This window comes from Lonchura striata, chromosome 3 (genome assembly GCF_050655825.1).
Source record: "Lonchura striata isolate lonStrDom1 chromosome 3, ASM5065582v1, whole genome shotgun sequence".
Lineage (NCBI taxonomy): Eukaryota > Metazoa > Chordata > Aves > Passeriformes > Estrildidae > Lonchura > Lonchura striata.
The window spans coordinates 19,967,030-19,989,532 of record NC_140705.1 but is presented as its reverse complement, the minus strand read 5'-3'; the positions used below and the strand labels follow the sequence as shown (position 1 = coordinate 19,989,532).

General features: G+C 39.1%; 1 protein-coding gene across 1 annotated transcript in view; it reads right to left on the bottom strand.

Annotated features, from left to right (window-relative positions):
- Window positions 1-22,490, bottom strand: part of SH3YL1 (SH3 and SYLF domain containing 1) — a gene marked incomplete at its 5' end in the record, with an annotated part of 52,393 nt that extends 29,903 nt beyond the window's left edge. The window contains 7 exons of the mRNA XM_085574144.1: window positions 531-693; window positions 1,409-1,537; window positions 4,624-4,736; window positions 7,277-7,341; window positions 7,850-7,963; window positions 8,977-9,087; window positions 22,349-22,490. Of these exons, the coding sequence (XP_085430270.1) occupies window positions 531-693; window positions 1,409-1,537; window positions 4,624-4,736; window positions 7,277-7,341; window positions 7,850-7,963; window positions 8,977-9,087; window positions 22,349-22,490 (837 nt within the window). The remainder of the gene's footprint in view (window positions 1-530; window positions 694-1,408; window positions 1,538-4,623; window positions 4,737-7,276; window positions 7,342-7,849; window positions 7,964-8,976; window positions 9,088-22,348) is intronic.
- Window positions 22,491-22,503: the final 13 nt, after the last annotated feature.

Sequence of the window (22,503 nt, the reverse complement as noted above, 5' to 3'; positions counted from 1 at the left end):
TGCATTTACAGGAATTCAAAAAGCCTACTAAACACTAGTGACATACACATGACACTGACGTAAATCACCATGGGTTTAACAAAGCTGTAAGTAAATGCTTGTCTATCAGTAACATCAGGATCTGTAAGAAAATATCTCCTACAATCCCAGTATTACATTATAAATGTGATTGTTTGAATGAAAGACAGAAAAATTAGGAAAACTAAGAGTATCCAATTTGCAATTAACTTGACTAAAAACACTTGACCAAATATTCCTAATCATCACCTCAAGTTTGATAATGCACAATTGCAAAACAAGGATATACTTTGTTATTCTAGAAGATGCAAAGCAAACCCAGCAACATTCTTGCCCTCAAGAGCCTAGCAGGGAAATACTTGAACAAATGTTCCACACACATAAACTGACAAGTGCTATGCCTTCAGTCATCCAACAGAGAAGTTAAAAATGACATATGAACATCAGTATTGACACTGACTAGGAACAGCTTAGGAACAGGGAAAGCCTATGTGAAAAACAAGTGCACAAACCCTTCTTTGTTCCCTTACAGATTTTCCTGGATTGTTCTTTTGCTCTTCATTTTCATACACTTCAGTGAAGGATGCTAGAGTTTCATAAAGATCATCTGCTTGAGCAGGGAAAGGCACATCACCAAGCAGGATAGCACTAGCACGAATGTCCTGCCCATAAAACCTGATACAAAAAAAAAAAAATATTGCAGGTATTATTATTATATTTCAATTGTAGATAAATTAATTTTGCATAAATGCTCCCTATCTCCATCCCTAGTCCTTCATTTTTTCCTACTGATCATAATCTGAGAAATGACAGAACTATTTAAAAGGGGAAAATTTGGAAAACTGACCACAGCCCCCAATTTCCTGCACCCTTGGGAGGAGAAGGTAGAGAAGCTGTGATTGAAGTGGAGCCCAGTAAGATGGAAGGTGTGGGGGGAAAAGTGTTGCTTTCTAGATTTGTTCTTATTTCTCATTATTCTATTATCTTATTTACTGAAAATAAATTAAACTAATTTCCCCTTGATGAGGTTGGAGTTTTTTTGACTAAAAGAGCAATTGGTAAGTGATCTCACTGCTTTTATCTCAACTTATGAGTTTATCATCATACTTTGTCTCCTCTCATTCTGTTGAGGAGGGAGAATGACAAAGCAACTGAGCTGGCATCTGGTGGCTAGCTAAGGGCAACCTGCCACAAATAAATAATCCCCAAACATTTAGCATCATCTCAATACCCATTGCAAGATGTCTAAATTGAAGAAACCCCTGTCCCTCAAGAAATTCTAAACTGAACATAGCATATTTTCACAAAAAACACTTTTTCCAAAGTGAATGTGTCCTAATTAATTCTGTCACTGCTTTCACTGAACCTTTTAGATACTAAGGGAGCTTACTTGCGATTTGTTTCTTTCCTTTCAATCAAACAGGTTCCTTCCAGAGATACACCTGCGAACAGCCCTCGAGATTTGCAGTATGTATAGACAGCAGCAGAGCTTCTCAGGGCAACATCCCCTTCTAAGTTTCTGGAAGGAAAAGGTTTTGGTTGATATTCTTCAATACAGTTTTCTAGCATGAGCAGCAATTGTCTTTTTCTTTTATTCCTTCATTTTATTTTTACCTATTTTCAGACAGAAGCACAGAAAAATGTTGCCTCATATGAATGCTCCCCATTTGTTTTCTGAGAGACTGGACTGTTCATGGCTTATGACTCAAAACAATCAAGGAGGCTCCAGGATGATTTGCTGAGACCAGGTTTACATCCTTTGAGGAGAGGCAGAGTTTGGGTGTGCAGAGAGATTCACATAAAACAGGGGGAGGCTGCAAGCCATGCTGATGAGGCAAATCCTGCAAGGTGGGATGGCACCTTTTATCACGGTAATTGTTCTCCCTTACACAACTCCCTTATACAACTCCCTTACAAACCCTTCCCCCGGGGAAGGTCTAATGGGACATAACTGACTCAATGCACTGACAAGAGTAGCAGCTGTCATGTCTGAGAAGGGATCATAATCCATCAAAGATCCTGAAAGCACCCTCAGACTGATTCCTGAGGCTTTACACCACAGGACTGAATGTGACGCAAAGGGATGCAACAGATCAGACCCTATGGCAAGAGAAATTGTCAAGTTTCCCAACCAGGGGAGGTCCCTGGGTGTTCCCAACTAGCCTGAACATATCCACTGAACTCTAAGCTTTGTGGAATCCTCACCACCGAAAAGACCAGAAGAAGAGGATTAACAGGACACTGTAGGAATCCAGAGAGAGGTGGTATTTTCTACTCAATCTTTCTGTCACTTTTTCTCTCCCCTCTTCTTTGTTTTTTTCTCTCCCTCCCCCACTCACATTTACTGTTAAATAAAATCCATACTATTGACTTCAGCACATGGTCTCATGTCTTATTTGGGGAGAGGCATCTCTGTAATAATTTTAATAACTGGATCTTAACAGCCTCCTCTGAAAACTATTAAGCCACACTTTAATCACATTTTAAAATGATCTGATTACATTTGGACTGGTGACTTAAACTCTATTCAATATTTCCAAATCTCCCTAGGCTTTATGGTCAGCACAAACACTTCAAGGCCTTACTGAACCTCAGTAGATTTGGAAGATTACAGTATTTGTCCTTCACAGGACCACATAATATTTTAGGTTTAAAAAGACAGTCATCTCAAAATGGATACAACATCAAACAGAAAGAAGATTGCTCTGGACTTTGTCCAGCCAGTTTTTGAAGAATTCTAAGGATATAATTCCATAGACACTCTGAGCAACCTGTATCAGCACTCAATTTTATTTGTGTCAAATTTCTTTTTCTCATATCAAGTCAGAACCTTCCTTGTTTTGATATGTTTTACAGGGTTGTCTTGTCAGGCAACCCTGTAAAGAACTGGGGTCTGTCTTGGTGATGTCCTGTTGGGAATGCAGCCTCAGGTCTTCTCTCATGAGGTTCAATAAGCTGAGCTCTCCCAGCCTCATCATTCACATGTTGCATTTACCTGGCCATTTAGGTAGTGGTTCACTACATACACTCAGGTTTATAAACAACTTTCTGCAGGGCTAAAACTCAACACAAGGCACAGTCTACAAAACGTCAGGTGAAGGGGAACAATCTCTTCTCGTATCTACTGGCTACAGTCCTGTTCATGCAACCCCCTACACAGTTCACTGCTTTTTCTGTCAGAAATCAACTGCTGGCTTAGTCCCTCTGCTCACCAGGATGCCAGCACCTTCTCTGTAGGGAAGCTGCTCAGTCTGACAAGGGGGTTCATCCAAATAGGAGTGCAGAACTTTGCACTTGTCCTTGTTTAATTTCATGGGGTTTCGTGTTGGATTTTTACATTCTCTAGGTCCACTGCTTTGAATGGTTGCCCTACCCTGAAGTGCCTTGGCTGCAAATCCTGGTTTGGAGTCATCCACAAACTTAAAGATAATTTTTTGCAACTGCTCCTCTAGGTCACAGATAAAAATACCAAGCAGGAGAGGTCCTGGAAGAGTCTCCTGAGAAATTCTAAAGAAATCTAGCTTTAGACTTCAACATAAACCATTTAGTCCTGCTCTTCTAATGTGATGATCCAGTTCTTTAATCTGTTTGCTCATCTTCTCACCCTGACACCTATGTTCCAGCTTTGACATGTTGCAGGACAGCGCACTGAATGGCTTTGTAGGGCAGATGATATCTCACTGCCCTTCCCTGATCCACAGATATCTCTCTCTCTCTCTTCTGTGCAATAAGCATCATCTTTTATTTTGTTAAAAAATATTAAAAACCAGCAGTAAAAAAGAGTAAGCATAAGGAGGCACATATTCCATAAGCAGGGTCTGAGGTAGCTGGGCTTGGTAAGCCTGGAGAAGACTTGGGGCAAACCTAACAGCAGGCTTCAAATACCTAGGGAGAGGTAACCAAGAGTATGAAGCCAGACTCTTTATAGCAGCATATGGAGGAAGAACAAAATACTATTGACATAAATAGAATGAAGAAATACTTTGACTAGATGTAAGGCAGGAGAGCTGAACAGTAGAGCAGGTTGCCCAGAGAACCAAGCAGTCTCCTTCATTGGGGATTTTCAAGATACAACTGGGAAAAAAAGGACTGAGCAACCTGATCTGAAGTAACAGACCTTGGTTTGAGCAGGAGGTTGAAACAGCAGTCTTGCAAGGCTCATTTCCAAGTAAAATTATTCAGTGATTATTTCACCTCATTCTTCAAAGTAAACAGCTTAACCACTTAAAGGTTTAAAAGAAATAATTTGGTGTAATTTTTATTTACTGTTGGGCAGATCTGTGGTGACAGAAAGCACAGATCCATATGTTACTAAAAATCATAGTTCCATCAGGCATAGAAGCACCTGTGATCTTGATTGAGCCTAGCCAAACCGCCTCCTTCAAAAGAGAGCAAATCTCAAACACTTTCCTTCTACCAATAAATGACTTTATCAGGAAAAAAGAAAAAAAAAGAAAAAAAAAAGTGATTGGCAAGAACAATATGGTCCAGTCAGGATACAGGTTGCCCAGATTGTGCTGTTAACATATTAAAAAAATACCACATCAATGTGGCTTTAAAAAATTATCTTCCATATATGCCTTATTAGGAAAACATATTACCCACCTTCCCAGAGGCCCAATTGCCACAGTAAGATTTCCTCCAAGTGTAAGATTTCCTCCTTTGGCAAAAGCTTCTACTGCTCTTTCATGATTCAGTATTATCACTAAATCTGAGACCTATAAAATATCAAACAAAAGTACTACACTTTTTAAGAAGAAAGAACAGCACTTTCTTGTAAAGGATTATTTTGAAATAGCTTTCATGAAAAAGTTGATTCTTTTTCTGCAAGGTATTTTGAATGAAAAATCCTTTCAACTACTTTTTAAATCAAATTTGACTGATTTTTTTCAAAGTGCTGATATGGTCAGTATGTGATAAACAAAAGCTGTAAGAGAAACTCTATGTTAATTCAAAATTCCTAATTGAAAATTTCTTATTTTCCATAGCATATACAATTATGAAGACACATTTTCAGATGTGAATCATTTTGATCTTTCAATAATTAAACTAATGAAGGCAAGACAGAACTTAGTAAACAAAAATTCTTGTCCAAAGAACAAAAACCAAAAAGGTGCTATTGATAAAACTGTATTTTCATGACAGGAGTTTTATATATTTGTGTGTGTATATGATTTATTAATTAACTTTTTATGACTTGAATATGAGATGTAGTCAGTTGCTTCAATAACCTATTAACCTAATAATTGAAGAGGTAGCAATATACCCAAGGACTACTGCACCTGATCTTTCATCTGATGGACTTGACTGAAAGTCAGGTTCAGAAAAAAACTTTCAACTTACCCCAAATTCCAAACAGCGACAGCAAGGAATACAAGAGGAAATACCAGATTATTTGCAAAACAAGGCTGGCCTAGAAGTATTACACACAGCATAAGAGAGGTCTTTGTTATTAGCCCCCCTGGTAACCTCCACCCCATCCCAAACAGAAGATGACTACAGGAGCAGTTTGTGAATATCCAGGGATGGAGGGAGAACATCTATCAGGATACTGCTTCCTCCACTTACCCATTAAGAGGATGAATCCATTGTTAAAGATAAACTAATCCATAGTGAGAAAGCCTTGAAGAAAAGCGTTTATATAAATTTTAAAACTGGTTCTTAATTTGAAGTACCAAGTCACTGTGACTTCTGAGTGTGATCTCCGTCTTGTTTTTTAAAAGCACCCATAAGTATCACTACAACTATGTCAACTATAATCTCTCCCACAGGAATAAATTTCACCTAGATTCTAAAACATATAAGTTTATATAGGACTAGAAGAATGCTGAAATGGGACTGTAGGCTCCTAAGTCACTCAGGTACTTTGAGTAACATATATTTTCTAGAACAAATAAAAGAGATTGTGTTATAATAACATCGGTAAGGAAACAGCATTTTGTAAGCTGACTAAAATTTCAAATGAAGGGCACAGTATTACTCAGAGAAAAGCCCCTCTTTCAAATAGCTTCTGTATTGAAATTATTTAATTCAGTATCAATAGGAAATGTCTACATTATCTAAAATATCAGGTGGGGATGATTAAAAGAAAATTTTCATAGATTAATCAAAACAGATGAAGAGGCTTAAAAGGAAAGAAAAAAAACCAAACCCCACAACAAGACAAACTCTGAGGCTCAAACTGAACACTTTATAATGCATTCAGATTCTGTAGTCATGAAAACCAATGAAAATCCCTTATAAAAAATAATGATTTTGTATTCACATCATCCTTTAAAAAGTGCATGCAACAATGCCTGAGATCACACAGTGAACAATGAGGAGAGAATAAAATATTGATCTATTGCTCAGTATGTGAGTGCTGGCTGACTGGCTGCCAGGACAGGGATAGAGGTAGATGTACTGGGGACTGGCATGGATCACCCAGATCAGCTATACATGATTCTCCTGATGAGCACAATGCCCACTGCAAGAGATCTTGTTGGCAGCGTATTGTTACTCTGATTTTCTCTGGGAAATCAGCAGAACAGAAGCTAAACAAAGAGAAGGATGAGTCTTGAGGCTAGTGTGGGGAAGCAGAGAAAAGATGAAAACATACAAGTGTGCAGGAGCTGTGAGGAAGAAGAAATGGGAAGCAGAGGCAGAGCGCTAATAGGGCTCAGCTCACCAGGGTTTCTCTGAATGTGTTGGGATTCCTTTACTTTAGCATTTCTGCTGGCTGGAACTGGCTCCTTTTCTGTAGTACTCCTTCAGGAGAGGCATCACCAGTTTTGGTGCTTTCAAACTGAAGGGTCATGTCAGTAACCACAAGTGGGAGTGGGAAATGTGTGAAATACACTAAGTGGAGTCCGTTTTACTCCAGTTCTTTACACTACTTCTTGCCAGATGGAGGCCCTGTGCTCTTCAGCAAAGCATTTGACACACTATTATGTATAGGATGCTTTTTCTATTAACTTCAATTGTCTTATATGGGAACACTGACAGGAAGCTTTCCATAAGTGAAAAACTCAGTCTGCTAGAAGTGAGAAATCAAGGAAACTAGTGTCATGGCACTCTTTTTCATCTAAATGTCTTCTAGCAGTTTGACTGATGGGATCAAAACCCCTCTTTTGTTTGTCTTGCATAAACAGATTTCATAATAATATTTTTGTGCATAAAAGTAGATTCTACTATCTCACTAAAATTTAGATCTTTGTGAATGTATTTTAATTTCTTGCAAAAAAAGTTACCAACAAGTATTGCAAATGCAAAACCATACCTCAATTCCAATTTCAAATCCACCACCAAGACCAGCAATTCCTATTGCAGAGGGAGCAGACCAGGCTGTTGTGTAAAACAAGATAAATTTACGGAATTTTAACCACATATTACAAGAAATACTTACTTTATTATAATAGTTAAAAATTTTTACAAATTCTCTATGTAGAACTATGTTCAAAACCACTACAATAGAATCATAACTATAATGCTTTACTTTACAGGAAAGGATTTAAGAAATACAAACCCTCACAGTCTAAACAATTCCTTGTTAAAAATATCATCTACTTCTTCATAATCAGATATAATAAATTTTTCAAATTAATTTTATACTATGTACTTTTATATTTCATTATTTTTCACAAAGATACTGAAAGATTTACATTTGGTCAAAGAAAGGTACAAAGATTTGACACCAAAGGTGGCTTTCACACCAAACACTGTCACCTGTCACCTACTTGCGTGACTCATCACACATCTCCTGTTTTATGCTGTAAAAAAGAATAATGAAAAAATATATTTTGTCTCTTTTAATTAACTTCTCATGAAGTACAAAAGGAAAATATCCACTTACTTCCATTAGGAAGACGAGCTAATACAATTCCACTTCCCCCTCGAGCAGTCACCAAAAATCCAGCTTTGATAACAGACAAAACTGCAAGGCCTTTGGCTTTAGCTATTACATGAGCTGCAAACAGCAAAAGCATTTATTCAAGACCTTGTAAGAGAAGTTCTAAGAGAAGGGGGAAACAAAACTCAATATTTAACAAATATGAACACAGGCATCAATTAATCAAAGCAACAGATTAAAGAAAACTGCAAAAAAAGTTGAACTAATAATGACACCTCCAGCAGAGAGAACTGCAAACCCAGCTGCAGGTCACATTAGCCTGTGACAATCTATACACTGCCACAACTGCTCCACCTGTCCTGATTAGCTTGTACAGAATTAGTTTGTTTAGTGCCACACATTTTTTGTGTGAGTACCCTTGGCAAGATAAACAGAAAACAGGCAGTGAATAGCTGACAACCATGTCTCCACAAATTTTTGGAGGAGTCCGAATTTAAATAGCAGCAACATAGAGCAGCCTAACAAGCTTGCATCATTAGACAGTTAGTGGCAAATACTGATGTGTCATCATCCTGCAAATCTTGTTGCAGACCTTCCAGACCATAACAGTTAAGGATTCAAAAATGCAACCAGCAAAAACAGGTGGAGGAAGATACACAAACACAGAGTAACAACTGCAAAAATAAAGAGGACAGCAGCAAATAAGAGGGCTGAATCAGTATCAAAATGAAAATCACCCTGATTTCTTTGCTTCAACTTATTTTCATCTAGCTAATTCTAATCAACACAGATAATCAAGAGCTAGAGCTACTAGTCCAGGTTCTTCTCTTAAGAACATACATTTACAGGGTTTAGCATGAGACAGTCTATCCATCCAGGGGGAAGCCTTCCAGTGCAGGTACCTTGTAGCAGTAAACATTCAAAAGGTCTCTCCCAGTAAGTAACAGCGACCAAGATTACAGCAAACTAAATTACTTCCAAAATACTTTCAAAGAAGTTATGGCGCCTGAAATTTTCATTCATCCATCTAAGTCGTGGTCAGTGGGAACAGGGAATTGGTGAAGACAGCATGACTGCAACACAGGGAGTGCTGAAGGTTTTAGCTGAATCAAAGCCTTCTCTTTACTCACGTGGTATGATTTTATCTGGTCCATTTCTAGAAGTTATTTCTGTAAATTCTCGTAGTATTTTAGCAGCCTTTTTAGCTTCTGACTTCAGGTTGGAAGGTATAGGGTTATTCACTGTAAAACATGAAAGAAATAAATTATGGTCAGTTTAGGATATCTCATATGAAAAAACCAGTATCATTTGTATGGGAAAAGGGTTCTTTACAGAGAGTAAATCAAACAAACACAGAAAAAGCAAATATAAGAAGTCATCTTCTGCATCAGATCCACATTTTGTTTCTGACAGTTTTAACTGAAGACACCACTTAATAAAACACAAAAGCCTGATTCTTTTATGCAATATCTTTCTCTTGCACATGTTCAGAATCCACACTGACAGCAAGGGTGTTTGAGACACATCCTTAGTTGTTCCTGTCACTATTTATTTATAGGTTTATTGCACACAAATTTGTCTAATGCCTTTTCAAAACTGCTGATACTCTGCCATTGGAATTCCTGCAGCAGAGTTTGCCTTCTACTTAAAGAAATAGGTGCTCTATTTTAAATTAATCTGCTAGTTACAGTGAATGCCTGCTAGCTCAAGTATTGCAAGTTCTGGTGAATACCTAATGCATTCAATTTACCTACCACCTTCATCCTTTTACATATAGTCAAAGGCCCCCCAGCTCTTTCAGGAGTCTCAGCCAAGTTCTTAGTCTATCCTCAGGGTCATTGCTCCATCCCTGACAGCTCTAACTGCAATTCCCTATACCACCATCAACTCTGCTGTCCTTCAAACAGCGGAACTAACAGGCCACTGCTGAGCCCTAAAAGTTCACACCACTTCAGGATGCTTCTCTTACAAAGCTAAACATGTGGCATGTTCTGAAAGTGAACAAAATGCAGTGCAGTTTCTGACCAAGAAATTTTCTTTAGAGATCTACTTCCTGTTGAAAGTCTTACGAGTATATTCTTTCCAATGTGATCTAACATAAACCACTCATGTATTTCAATTGAGGAAAAAGCAGAGATTAGTGATAAATTATGTTTTACTTTATAAAGCTGCAGAGTACAGTAGCAAACACACAAAATCTTGAAATCTACCCTCTAAACTGACAAGATCATAAAGTCCACAGAAGTGTGTTGATTCATCATTTTCATCCACCAGATCGGTTGTCACTAGTTGACGACTAAACAGAATAAAGTATTATAAATTATTAGTATACTGCAACATTTTAAATACCATTTTATGTATGAATAGTAATGTTTCACCTGTAGATTTGCAAAAAGAAGCCTTAATGCAGTTAAAGACATAGGAGTCTTTATTATTACATCTACTAAAATCCCTCAGTCACCTAAATTATTCTTGTTTTCCTGTCTGGACATAACAGCACTCACTATTTCCAAGCTTATCAGAACCAAACCATCCAAACTAACTAACACATAAATATATTGCCAAACCAAAGATGCATCTAGTCTCACATCACATCTCTGAAAAAATTAGTGACACCATTTCCATAAAATTCTACTGTTCCTAAATTCACAAATGTATTAGAAAGACTGTGCATTGAGAAACAACATTCAGTCAAAAGTGGACTATTTTTTTAATTGGCATTCCCTGAACATTCATTCACCTCTTCACTCTGGGCAACATTTCTGCCCAAAGCCAAGAAGGTGAGGACTAAATACATTTGGAGGTTACATCAATGAAGCTTAGAGAGCAATTCAGCTCAGACCAAGTGAAGTGCATAGCAGCAAGTCAGCCAGGTTTCTGTCCAGGCTCCCTTGGCTAGAACACGATACACCTCCATTTTTCAAAGAGAAGAATATTCCTCTGGTATGTTCTCCAGGCAAGAAGGAAGATTCCAAAAACAAGAGAGATTTTGAAAGGTGAATGTCTGGATTAGTGTCCTCTGAGGCAGCTTGCAGCAACATTTTGCTTTGGTGAAGATGCAGTAAATACAACCTTGGTGGAGAGTTTGAAGTGACATCAGCCACTAGAAGGCTGTGCAGAAATATCAGCCTCTCTGGGAACAAAAGGAAATACATAGAATGCAACAGACTCTAAATCACACTGCAGTTATCAGAGTAGAAATATTAATTCTATCTCCTAATAATCCCTTCTCTTTTCAGAAATTAAGATGATAGTTAAGACCCTGAGTGTGAAAGGATAGGAGAAGGTGAAGCTCTAGGAGCTCAGGATATTCTGAAAAGTTCCTGGCATGTGAATTTTCTCTGACTGTTACAGTACTAAAATTGTCAAACTGCTTGCAGGAGTTTTGAACGTGCATTTCTTCTGTGGCTGGAAGGCTTCCCCAAGCTGGAACCTGGCCACATGGCAAGAGGAGAGGCCAGAGTAGCTTGAAGAAAACACGAACTCACAATTGCTTTTGCTAGATTAACAAACTGGGGTGGGGTAAATGTCTCCATTACTTCTGTTGCTCACACTTCACATTGCGCTTTCAAGGTCAGAGGGCAAACATGACCAGCATGTTGTAAGAGAAAAATAAGATTTATGTTTTTGTATGGAGATAAATTGAGGCAGTCCCAAAAAGCATATTGCAACACCATTCTGCTCAAGAAGGCACAAAGAATAAACCTAGCATATTATAATTTGTAACTAATAATTAACATTGTAATACACAGTGCATGTCCATTTGCAAAATCAGGTGACCACTTCTATATGTAGGTTTTCGCTTAAGATACTTTGCAAGTCTAGAGGTCTCAGGTTTGGGAAGGGTCATGTACCCAGTCTACCCAAAACACACATTTCATGGTACTTAATTTTTCACATGGTTTAGTAAGATTAGACTGTGGTAAAATGGACAGTTATGTGCCTGACCATACAGGACTTCTAGCAAAGTAATCAAGGCAATGAAAATAAGACCTGTACACTGGAGATAAAAAACACTGGGGAGATGAAAACACTGGGGAGTTAAAAAACATTACTAATCAAAAGCAAGCATTATCCAGCTCTAGATTAGAGAAATAAAATAAACTTCTGTGCTCCTCTCAAACTCTTCTTGTTTACCCATGCATTCCTTCCTCCTCTTTGCTTATCTTTGGCTAATCTCAGAATTTGGAAAAACCTCTCCAATTATTCTTCCTACTTTTTTACTTCCTGAAGTGGAAAAAAAAAAAAAAAGCAGCTCATATTGCATACAGATTAGAAGCGAAATCCCTTAGCTAAATCCATTGAGAAAATGAGGTGTTTTCAGACCTGAAAGTCTGCAAACAGGAATAACAGAGTGGGGAAAAAAAATCACAATACAGTTCTTGTAAGCATTTTCAGACTTTAGATTCAGAATTGCTTCAGAAAGACTTGATGGTTGCAAGCAAACACTGTGTACATGCCACTGTGCACATAGGAGCTACCATGTAATTGAAGATTTTTCAAAGCTGAACTTCAGGAGTCAGCAAAAGTAATACTGTTACTATCTCACTGTTCCTTCTCCTCTCAATACGTAACTGGTTGCTCAGAGCAACCTGCTCTAGTCCAAGGTGTTCCCATCTACTGCAGGAGGGGTTGGATTAGATGTCCTTTTTCCTCTCAGCCCAAACCATTCTATGACTTTTCTGCACTATGATTCCAAAAACTGTATTTTAAAATACAAATTTTGCATAGAAAATAGCATTAGTTAAGCAAATTAAAATTGAGGCATTCCCACTCCAACTTTCTAAAAGGTTTTTTCCCCTTTTTTGTGTGTGGGGTTTTTTTAAATTGCTTTTTTGGTCTTCTTTGGGTGGTTTTGTTTGTTTTGTTTAGTTTTTTGGGTGGTTTTTTTTTTTTTGTGCCACATAGTTTGCGGGTACCTTTATCATCAGGGAATGGAGAAACTGGAGAGACACTCATCTAGCTGTACTCTACAACAGCAAGCACAGGAAAGCTTAACTTATTATCCTCAAATCAACATCAGAAACTTCACTTTCTCCCTATATCACTTGTTTCCTCAATCATTATTTTTTCTCCATTCCTTGGGTAGCTGTTTCTTCTGCATTCTATAGGTAGTTACAGGAATTCACTCCTCCACTATCCTTTGCTTTTTCCCTTCCTGCCACAGACTAAAGTAATGCAGGATTATTTTTCTGGGCTAAGACACAGCAGGTGGATTTGACAACAGCATTCTCCCAGTTACTTTGCATGTGGCTAGACTTGTGCCCTTTCAGAAGCTGAGAAATGGATGATATTTCTAAAGCACAACAGAAGTACAGAGAGGGGAAAAAAGGGAAGAAAAAAAGAAAGAGGTTGAACATGCTACGAACTGAAGAGCTCAAAGCTACACCTTGTAGATAAGGGCTCCAAGTAAGATTTTAATTTAGACAGTAGCAAATATGAAAATTAAAGTGACATTAATTGGCAAGCAAAAATGGCAGAGGGAGGTATTAACAATGGGCAGGATGAATAAACCACCTGATTAAACACTTTCATGCTGCAAACCAACACAGTTACTCAAAGTGGTAACCATATGATTCTTTCTCCAGTGGCTCACGTTGAGTTCCTTTACTTACTTCCATAACATTGTTTAGATACTAAGGAACTGGCAGGATGCCTACAGGAGCCTTGAGGAACTGATGACCTATTAAAAAAAAAAAAAACAACAAAAAACAAACAAATCCTCACCCTGACCACAATTACATACAATATGATGCCTGATAAGCCCTGGCTGGACTCCCATTTTGGTGAATGCTAGAACCACAGTAGAAGAAATACAGGATTTTTATCACTGAGAAAAAGGGGAAGCTTGGCTCTCCCTCTTGGGCTATGCCACACTCAAGATTTTGTCAACAACAGTTCAGGATTACATAAGGACAGAGTCAACAATCAACACTAAAAAGGCAAAGTTTAATGGTTTGATATATAGTGTATATATAATATGGCTGAGGCCTGACTCTTGCCATTTGATTTTAGATCAGTCAATTTCATGAAACTTTGTCTAAAGGCAAAGAAAAGGCAAAGAAAATTATTGGTTTTTTAGTAAAAAAACACCCTAGTAAATCAAAAATAGCACAAATATGTCAGACAATTCAAAATTATTCACTTTTAAAAAAAGGACACAGAGGTTTGCACTGTGATGCAATGGTGTCCCCAAATACAATAGAAATAAAATACTAGAGTGAAGGCAGAGAAGTAAATTCTTGCTTCTATTATTTTAATCACTCTGTAAACAGACTACATTGTAAGTGGGATTTCTGTGACCTCAAAAATTATTTCAGCTTTTGTTGATCTATCAAATTATCCTCTTCTCCCTCAAGCTTGCCTTAGGATTTGGTTTGTAAAATTAGTTCCTAAGAAATTCATTTAATATTGCAAGTCTATTGAAAAAATCACATAGACACATCTGCTTTTTAACAAAAATACTGTATGAAATATTTAGACATAAGCAGAATTTCCGTGTTCCGTTTACCCCATCAATAACATACGTAATAACCGTGTAGCACTGCCTTCACTATTAGCTTTTAAGTATGCATATCTAATTGTCTGTTTTGTATTCAAGCACTGCTCAGGAAAGAGGCAACCAGGAGCAATAAGGCAGTAATATCTATCAGGAGGATACACTGACTGATGGATTTGGAATGCCGTGAACAGCAAATGCTCAGCTGGGAGCAAGCTTCATTTGCACTCCTGCTTGTTGTTGGAAGGAGAAGATATTGAGCATATGTGAGTCAGCAACACAAACCCCATGGGGGAATATCACACCAAAATTGATTAACTGCTTAATTTGTAAGCTGATGAGGCAAATGCGTCAGCCTCTAATTTACATTCTGACTAACAGTAATAATTTGCTGGCTGAACATTTGGTGAAATTATCTGAGCAAGGTGCATTAAAGAATAAATAAAGCCTTTTTACTTAAAAGCTATAACTAATTCTGATACAATCAAAATTATGCTGAGTATGAAGCCTAGTGGCATTACGAGACCCCAAACACCAAAAGTACAGTTTCAAAGAACAGTGACAAAGGGGAGAAAACATACATGTTGCCCATGTATGTTTGAGCTTTGAAGTATTTGATGAAAAGTGGTTTTGTGGGTTTTTTTAGCTACAAAAAGAAGAAAAACAATGACAAATACCTCTATGAGCCCCATACAGTCTTTGCTTTCACTTCACTAAAAAGCACAGAAACAGCACAAGAATATATTAAGGCATAGGAAATACCCATGGTTACATCAGGAACATCAGAGCTAAAAGGCTTATATGAACAGAGAACATTCAAAATTATGTACATTCTTAAACATGAAAATTTGCATAGTCAAGAAAAGTTAAAGAATAACATTTTAATGGGAGGGAGAAACCTGAAAAACAAGACTATGCAGCACTGGAAAAGGGCCTAAACAAGAAATTTCAATTTGGCACTACAGTTAAAGAGATTAAGGCAATTTTGGTTTCTAGGCAGCTCCAGCTTGGGATTTGTCTGGTACTTGGAATTCTTCGAACAGCATGCTAGATGTGCAACATAAGCATTTTGCCCAGCCCAAGAAAATGTGACGCAATACAGAGATGTGGATGACGAGCAGCAGCCTATGCTAAATATGTTTCTGTGAGTGTCTCCATTTATGACTTCCAACACTTGAAGCCAGTGATTGAAAGCAAGAATCCAGGTTAAGAAAATATTTGTGGAGTTCAAGGAAATAGCAGGATAAGTTGAATAGGAACCTACAGGAAAATAATGTTAAAAAATAAAGGCAATAACAACCCTCTTTAGTTGAAATCCAGCAGACTATTATTGTCAGAGCCTGAGCCCTTTACTCCTGGTTTGGAACCAACAGCAACAAGGAGATACTGTTTCCTCCAGATTCCAGGGACCATGAACAAGCAAAGGCTAAGAATGTACACTTTGAACATCTTGCTTATGGTACAGGCAAGAAGTCTATGAAAGCAGTAGCAGGGAATGGAAAAGCATTACTGACACACTGGTTAGCCAATGGGCAAGGTAATGCAATTCTGACATACACACCTTGAGAACAGCTACGGAGACATGAGACAATAGATAATCCATCAGTGTAAGGCAATGAAAGCAGAGCTGTAAAGTAGGAAAACAGGGTCTCTCTACAGTGAAGTTTTGCACTGTGGTCATGTATTTCTACCATGATCTTTATCACTTGGATTCCTGAAGTTTTACCAGCTTCCATGCTTCACTGCTTGTCAACAACACTGGTGTTAGAAATCAGTATCTGTCAGTGACATACAGTATGAGTTATCAGAGGGTACAAGTACTACAGTAAGCATTACATGGCCTTGCAGAGTGTCAGCTGAAATGCACTGGAAGACTCTAATGTGTGCTTTCACAACCCTAATGGTTTTTATACTGTGAATTAATGTAACTACACTTTCTTCCCTCCCCACCCTGGATTACAAGTTGTTTACTGGATGGCATTGCATTAAGCTGGCCCTGGTAGTGGTGAGAGGCAGAACAGACCAGAAAGGTCTGCAGACCCTGCAGCTGACAGCATACAGAAATCAAGGAGTTGGAAGTATTTTAAAGTTTACCTAAGACAGATGGAAATATATTCCAAACACTCTGGTGAGCTGAAGAAAAAAAAAGTGCTTAAAAATAAAGCTGAAAATTAAAAAAAACCACCAAACCCACTCTTACCCATGTTAAAACCAGCCTGGTTTTCCTTGTTTTACCTGCAATAAGCTGCTAAAGTTAGCTGCTGATGACAGCCTGTGCCCAGGAAAAACCTCATGAGCATACTGAAGTTACAACTAAATTCAGCCTTCAAGAATTCAAATGTGCAAAAGAAATGACACATAACAGAAGATAGCACCTTCTCTAAAAGGAAAACAGCCCAACAAGTTTATATTTCAAAGAGAAGAATCTCATAGACATTGCTATCAATATAGAAAGCTGAGATATTTACAGTATTTTGAAGAACTTTTTAATGAAGAACATTAGAATAAGAAATTATAATAGAATTTGCGAAGACTGTATTTCCACAATTACATATATTTATACATTTAAATTACATCAATTTGTGAGGAGGGAGGAATAACAAATGCCATTAATACTTCTGAAAACCCTCCCATAAACTTGCATTACATCTGCATGGTTACTGCAAGAAAGCTAAGAAGTCAGATAATAGTAGTAACACAGGCATCTATGTTTGGCATGCAAATACAAAATATGAAATCAACCCAAAATACAAAGAATCCCTAGTCTTTACTGGAAAAATAAGTATTTCAAGCACAGAAGGCCTTTCATTGATAGAAATGAAGTAATGGAGATAGATGAGCAGATTTCTTCCTTTGTTCTTATCTCTAGAAGTCTGTAGGTTTGAGTTTTTTGGGGTTTTGGGTGTGTGTGTTCCTATTACTATGAGTTATGGAAATTAAAATACTTTTGTTGTAACTCTAAACCTGAAGAGGCAAGCTGCCTCACCCCAACCTGCATGTGCACTATGTCTACCATTAGCAAGTACTCTCAGATGAGTAACTCTTCACAGCCTTTATTAGAGAGTCATTGAATGGTTTCTGTTGGAAGGGATGTGAAGTATCATCCAGTTTCAGCCCCCTGTAATGGGCAGGGACACGTTCTCCTAGACCAGGCTGCTCAAAGTCCCACCCAATGTGGCCATGAACACTTCCACAGACAAGGCATCCACAGCTCCTCTGGGCATCCTGTTCCCAGTGCCTCACCACCCTCACAGTAAAGAATATATTCCTAACACCTAATTTAAATCTTCCCTCTTCTAGCTTAATGCTACCTCTTGTTCTGTCACTATCTGTCTGAGTAAAAAGTCATCTTTTAGGCATCACCTCTCTCCCAGGAGTTGTCTCTTCTCCACACTGAACCCAGGTTTCTCAGCCTGTTTCTACAGGAGAGGTGCTTCATACCTTTGATCATCTCTGTTGCCTTCCTCTGAATTTGATCCAACAAGTCCACATTTGCCTTGTGCTAAGAACTCCAGAACTGGAAGCAGCACTCCAGGTGGGTTTTCATGAGAGCAGAGTATAGGGGCAGAATCCCTCCCTTGCCCTGCTGCCCATGCTGCTCTGGATGCAGCCCAGGGTGCAATTGGGTTTTCTGGGCTGCAGGGGCACATTGCCAGCTCATGTCCAGCATTTGTCTGCCAGAACCTCCAAATCCTTCTGAGCAGTGCTGCTCTCAATGAGTTCCTCTCCCAGTCTGTACCTGTATCTGGGATTGCCTTGACCCAGGTGCAGCACCTTGTACTTGGACTTGTTGAACTTCATGAGGTTCTCATGGTACCACTTCTCCAGCTTGTTGAGGTCCCTCTCGATGGCACCCCATCGTTTGTATCAATAGCACTGCTCAGCTTCATGTCATCAGCAAACTTGCTGAGGATAAACACTGAATATAAGTTTAAGGCTTTCGGCTATGACTTTTTTAAAGGAGTAAGTAAACTTCATAGTCAGGTTTTGATGCTGGTGTCTTCTAAGCACAGGTATTTTGTAAACTTAGGCTTACAGAGATACAAATTGAGATGTTAGCTGAGGACTTTTTGGAAAGCAAAACAAAATTTATTTGAAATGCCATAATTATATAAAATAACATATCCAAAATAAGCTTAGGCTTTGCACAGGCTATCTGATATAAATTATATGGTATGAAATGTGATAAAAGTAATAATGCTTGTTAGCTGTATCAGTATGACTACTATCATGAAGTGTTGAAAAGTATGAAAGATTTTTGATCAGCTCTAGTGTTTACAAGCTGCCTTTTCAAATCTTGCAACCAATTATGTATGCGTTTCTAGACTATGGGAGCTCAAGATCTTTCACATGAAATATTCATTCTGTTAATGTAAAATAATCCTACAACATGTAAAAAACCCATGTCCCATTTGGTTGTGGCATAATTTTTATAACTTTTTTCCACTGAGAAGAAAGAACTTAACTAATTCAAACACAAAGTTGATCACTTTGTAACGTTATGTGGTATCAGACCTCAGTCCCATGCTGAATTTTCCTTGAGAAAAGCCAAGGAAAAAAGCCCTGTAACACAGACTCCTGCCTTATCAAAAGCATTTGACAAGTTGGGTTCCCAGCAGTTTTTGTATTGAAGTCAGCTTGGAGAAAATTCTAATTAGAGATGCAGAATTTTCTCTCGTCTCCTATTCTGATGAAAGCTGGAATACGTGAGGGTAAAATGAGAGTGACAAAACCAAAAAATGTACTTTAAAGAAAAATGTCTTTCCCTTGTAGATGCAAGATGTTTCATCTAGGTAACGTTCCTTATTTCTAAGGAACTGTGTTGTGTGAAGAGAGTTGATACCTGCCTGAGGCAGAGAGGATTTGCTCCAAAAAGTACATTTAGACATCTGTTTGGCTGCACAGGAGGCAGAGTAGTGGAATACCTGTAGCTAAAAACTTCAAAAATTCTTATAACTTTTAGCAATTGCAAGAGTACTAAAATCCCAAAGCCCACGGTTCTGTAACCAAGTTGTAGCTTTTGCATTAGAAGATACTGTAAGCACAAGTGGCACGAGGCAGAAATCACTCCATTTGTGCAAAATGAATCATAAAACACCATCTTCAAGAATATAGATATGACAGTGATGTACTCTAAAACATGCACAAAAGGCAGAGTTGTGCTGGGGGTTGTCCGAGACTCATGTGTGAACTCTAGCAAAGAATTTGTACTACAAGAATTGCAGACTTTGGCTCAAAACATGCCACCACACCTATCTACCCTACACCCATGCCCCAGGATGCTGTCCACTTGAAACCCTTCTAGCAAGTCTTTCATATACACTTATTATAATATGTTGGATGTGTAAACAACTGACACCAAAGAGGTCCTACCTAACAAGTAAGATAAGTAGCATGACTGAAGCAAAGTCAGAGCTACAAAGTCAGTTCTACCTGTCTCATGTCATCTTAATACAGGAGCTGGTATGATGTGTGAAATTGAGACATCAGGGTAAGGGGAAAATCCCAAAGGGAATCTTAATTTTGACTTGTTAACTGTATTTTAATAATGAAGAATAAACTTAAAGGCAACCCAAGTAGATTAACATTATGACCCTTTGCACATGAAAGCTTTAACTAAAACAAGGCTGTTTTTATACAAATATCCTAAACAAACATCTTGTTTATCTTCTCATCAAGGCCGGAAGTATAGAGAGAATAAAAATCTAAGATGAAACCCAGATGTACAGTACAGAATAGCGCTCTATGATACCATGAAAAAAAAATTAACTACCTAAGCAAAATACAGACTCTGCTTATTTCCCAATCAATACTGAACACTTCTGTCAAGAAAACTGTCACCATCATTCTGATTCTCTCATTTCCACACTTCATAGATGTTCCAATTCACTATGTGCATGAATCAAATCTTAGAGGTCAACAATTCCTACAACTAATTAATTACTACAATTAATCAAACAAGAAACATTTCTTCAAGCTAAAGGGAATAAACCTTTAAAAAGTGAAGGTATTTCATATTTATTTATCAAGAATTAGAAAAACCCTAGTTCTTCCTAAGATCTTAGATTATCTTGTTCACAAGAGTGTTTCTTCTCCATTAAGTCATACAGGTTATCCTCCATGACAGCCCTGCATTAGAGGATCTTTTACAATAATGCAATTACTGTTTCAAAAGCCTCCAAAATATGGAGAGCTTATTACACTATAAAAAATAATTCTGAAGGGTGAGAAACTATGACATGATGTACAGTGAATTATGTCACAGTCCATTTCAAAGCATGAAGTTTTTCATTAGCTGAAGGCAAAAATTTGTCTTTCTTCCACTGCTGAGGGCTGAAAATTACAGAATCATTTAGGTTTGAGAACACCTCTGAGTTCATAAAGTTCAACCTTTGACTAATCACCACTTTGTCAGCTAGACCACAGCTCTAAGTGTCATGTCCAGTTGTTCCTTGCACACTTTAAGGGATGGTGACTCTACCAACCTCCTAGGGCAGCCTGTTCCAATGCTTGATAATCCCCCTTCAATTATATTGTGGAATAACACTTAAGGATCCTCCCCAGTCCCCTCCCAAAGACAGGGAAACATGAAAGACTTTGTCTCAAAATTAGAGCTGAGCATGTGCCTACATGTGACATACACAGCTACAAACACAGGGTTTTATAGGAACTCCAGGACAGCCTCTCAAAGCACTCGGCTTCTATAGAGAGCCTCACCCTCCCCAGCCCACAAACACAGGAATGGGTGTGCCGGAGGGGGGAATCTGCTTCCAGTGGCGACACCGCAAGGGACTGCATGTGGCAGAAAGCAGGACTGAAGGCACTCTGCACTGCTCAGCCATGTAGTATGGCAGAGCCACATGTGAGAATGCCACAACTGACTCATCTCAGCCTCCTTCACCAAGGCCTCGTCTGACAAGTAAGGAGAGCCCTTGCCCCTGCCTGGCTCCCCACCTCACACCCCGACACCTGCGAGCTGGCCTGACAACAGCAGGATGCTGCAGGCACTGGGGACAAAAACCACGCTGCTGATTACCAATTGCTTCCACTGCCAAGTCAAATAACTAGATAATTTTTAAAAAGTGGTTGTACAACTGTATTTACAAAAGAAGCTGCATATGCAGGATAGCATTTCAAGCTGCATAAAAAGAAATGTGCAGTTTGCTCCATTCCACAGCAAACATTATACAAGCTCTTCAGCTTTCATTTGCAAGTCACAGATCTCGCACAAAATTAAGATTCTGGCATTTTTTATTGAACCTCCAAAGTGCTGCATTTTGACCAGAAGACCAGCCAAGCAGGTCTTTAAAAACCAACAGAGGAATCCAGTCCTGACCACACCCGGCCATGGTGGGGCTGCGTCTGCTGCTGTTACAAAACCCAGCCAGGTACAGAGATACAGTATACAGGACAGCCCAGCAGAAAGGAATAGAAATAAATACCTCCAAAAGTTTTAAAAATTATATAATTAAAAATATAAATAAAATATAAAAACGTATGTGGATATATATACATACATATATATATATATATTTTACAATACATTGTAGGTATATATCACCTATCTATATTATACATAGATATAAAATACAACTAAATAAAACAAACTAAAAACCAGACACTCGAGCTGCCCTGGAAAGCGAAGCGCCCCTGTGTTCAATTTCACCAGCAGCCTGGCGAGGCCAAAGCCGCATTCGACGCTTCTAAGGTTTTTAGGTGGAGGACACAGCACGCGCAGCGACCCCGGGCGAGAAGAGGCTGCGGTCCCGCCCGCGCTGTACGAGCGCGTTCGCTCCGCCCGCGGGGCGCGGGGCGGCTCCGTGCCCGCCGCTCCTGCCCCTGAGGAGCCCCCCTGGCCCCGGGACCCCCGCTCCTGCCCCGGGGGATACTCACTCCTGCCCGGGCCGGGGCGCGCCCGCTCCCCCTCGCTCCCTCTCCTCCTGCCGCCGCTGCCGCCGCAGCCTCACTGGGCGGCGCCGAGGCGGCCCCGCCGAGCCGCGCACCTGCCGCAGGTGAGGCGGGCGGGGCAGAGGCGATTGCGAAGCGCCCGCTCCCCGTCCCGGCAGCGGCTCCGTCCCGTCCCTTTTCCCGGTCCCGTCCCTTCTCCCTTCCCGCTGTCCCGGGCCCGTTCCATACTTCGCTCCTTTCCCCCCTCCAA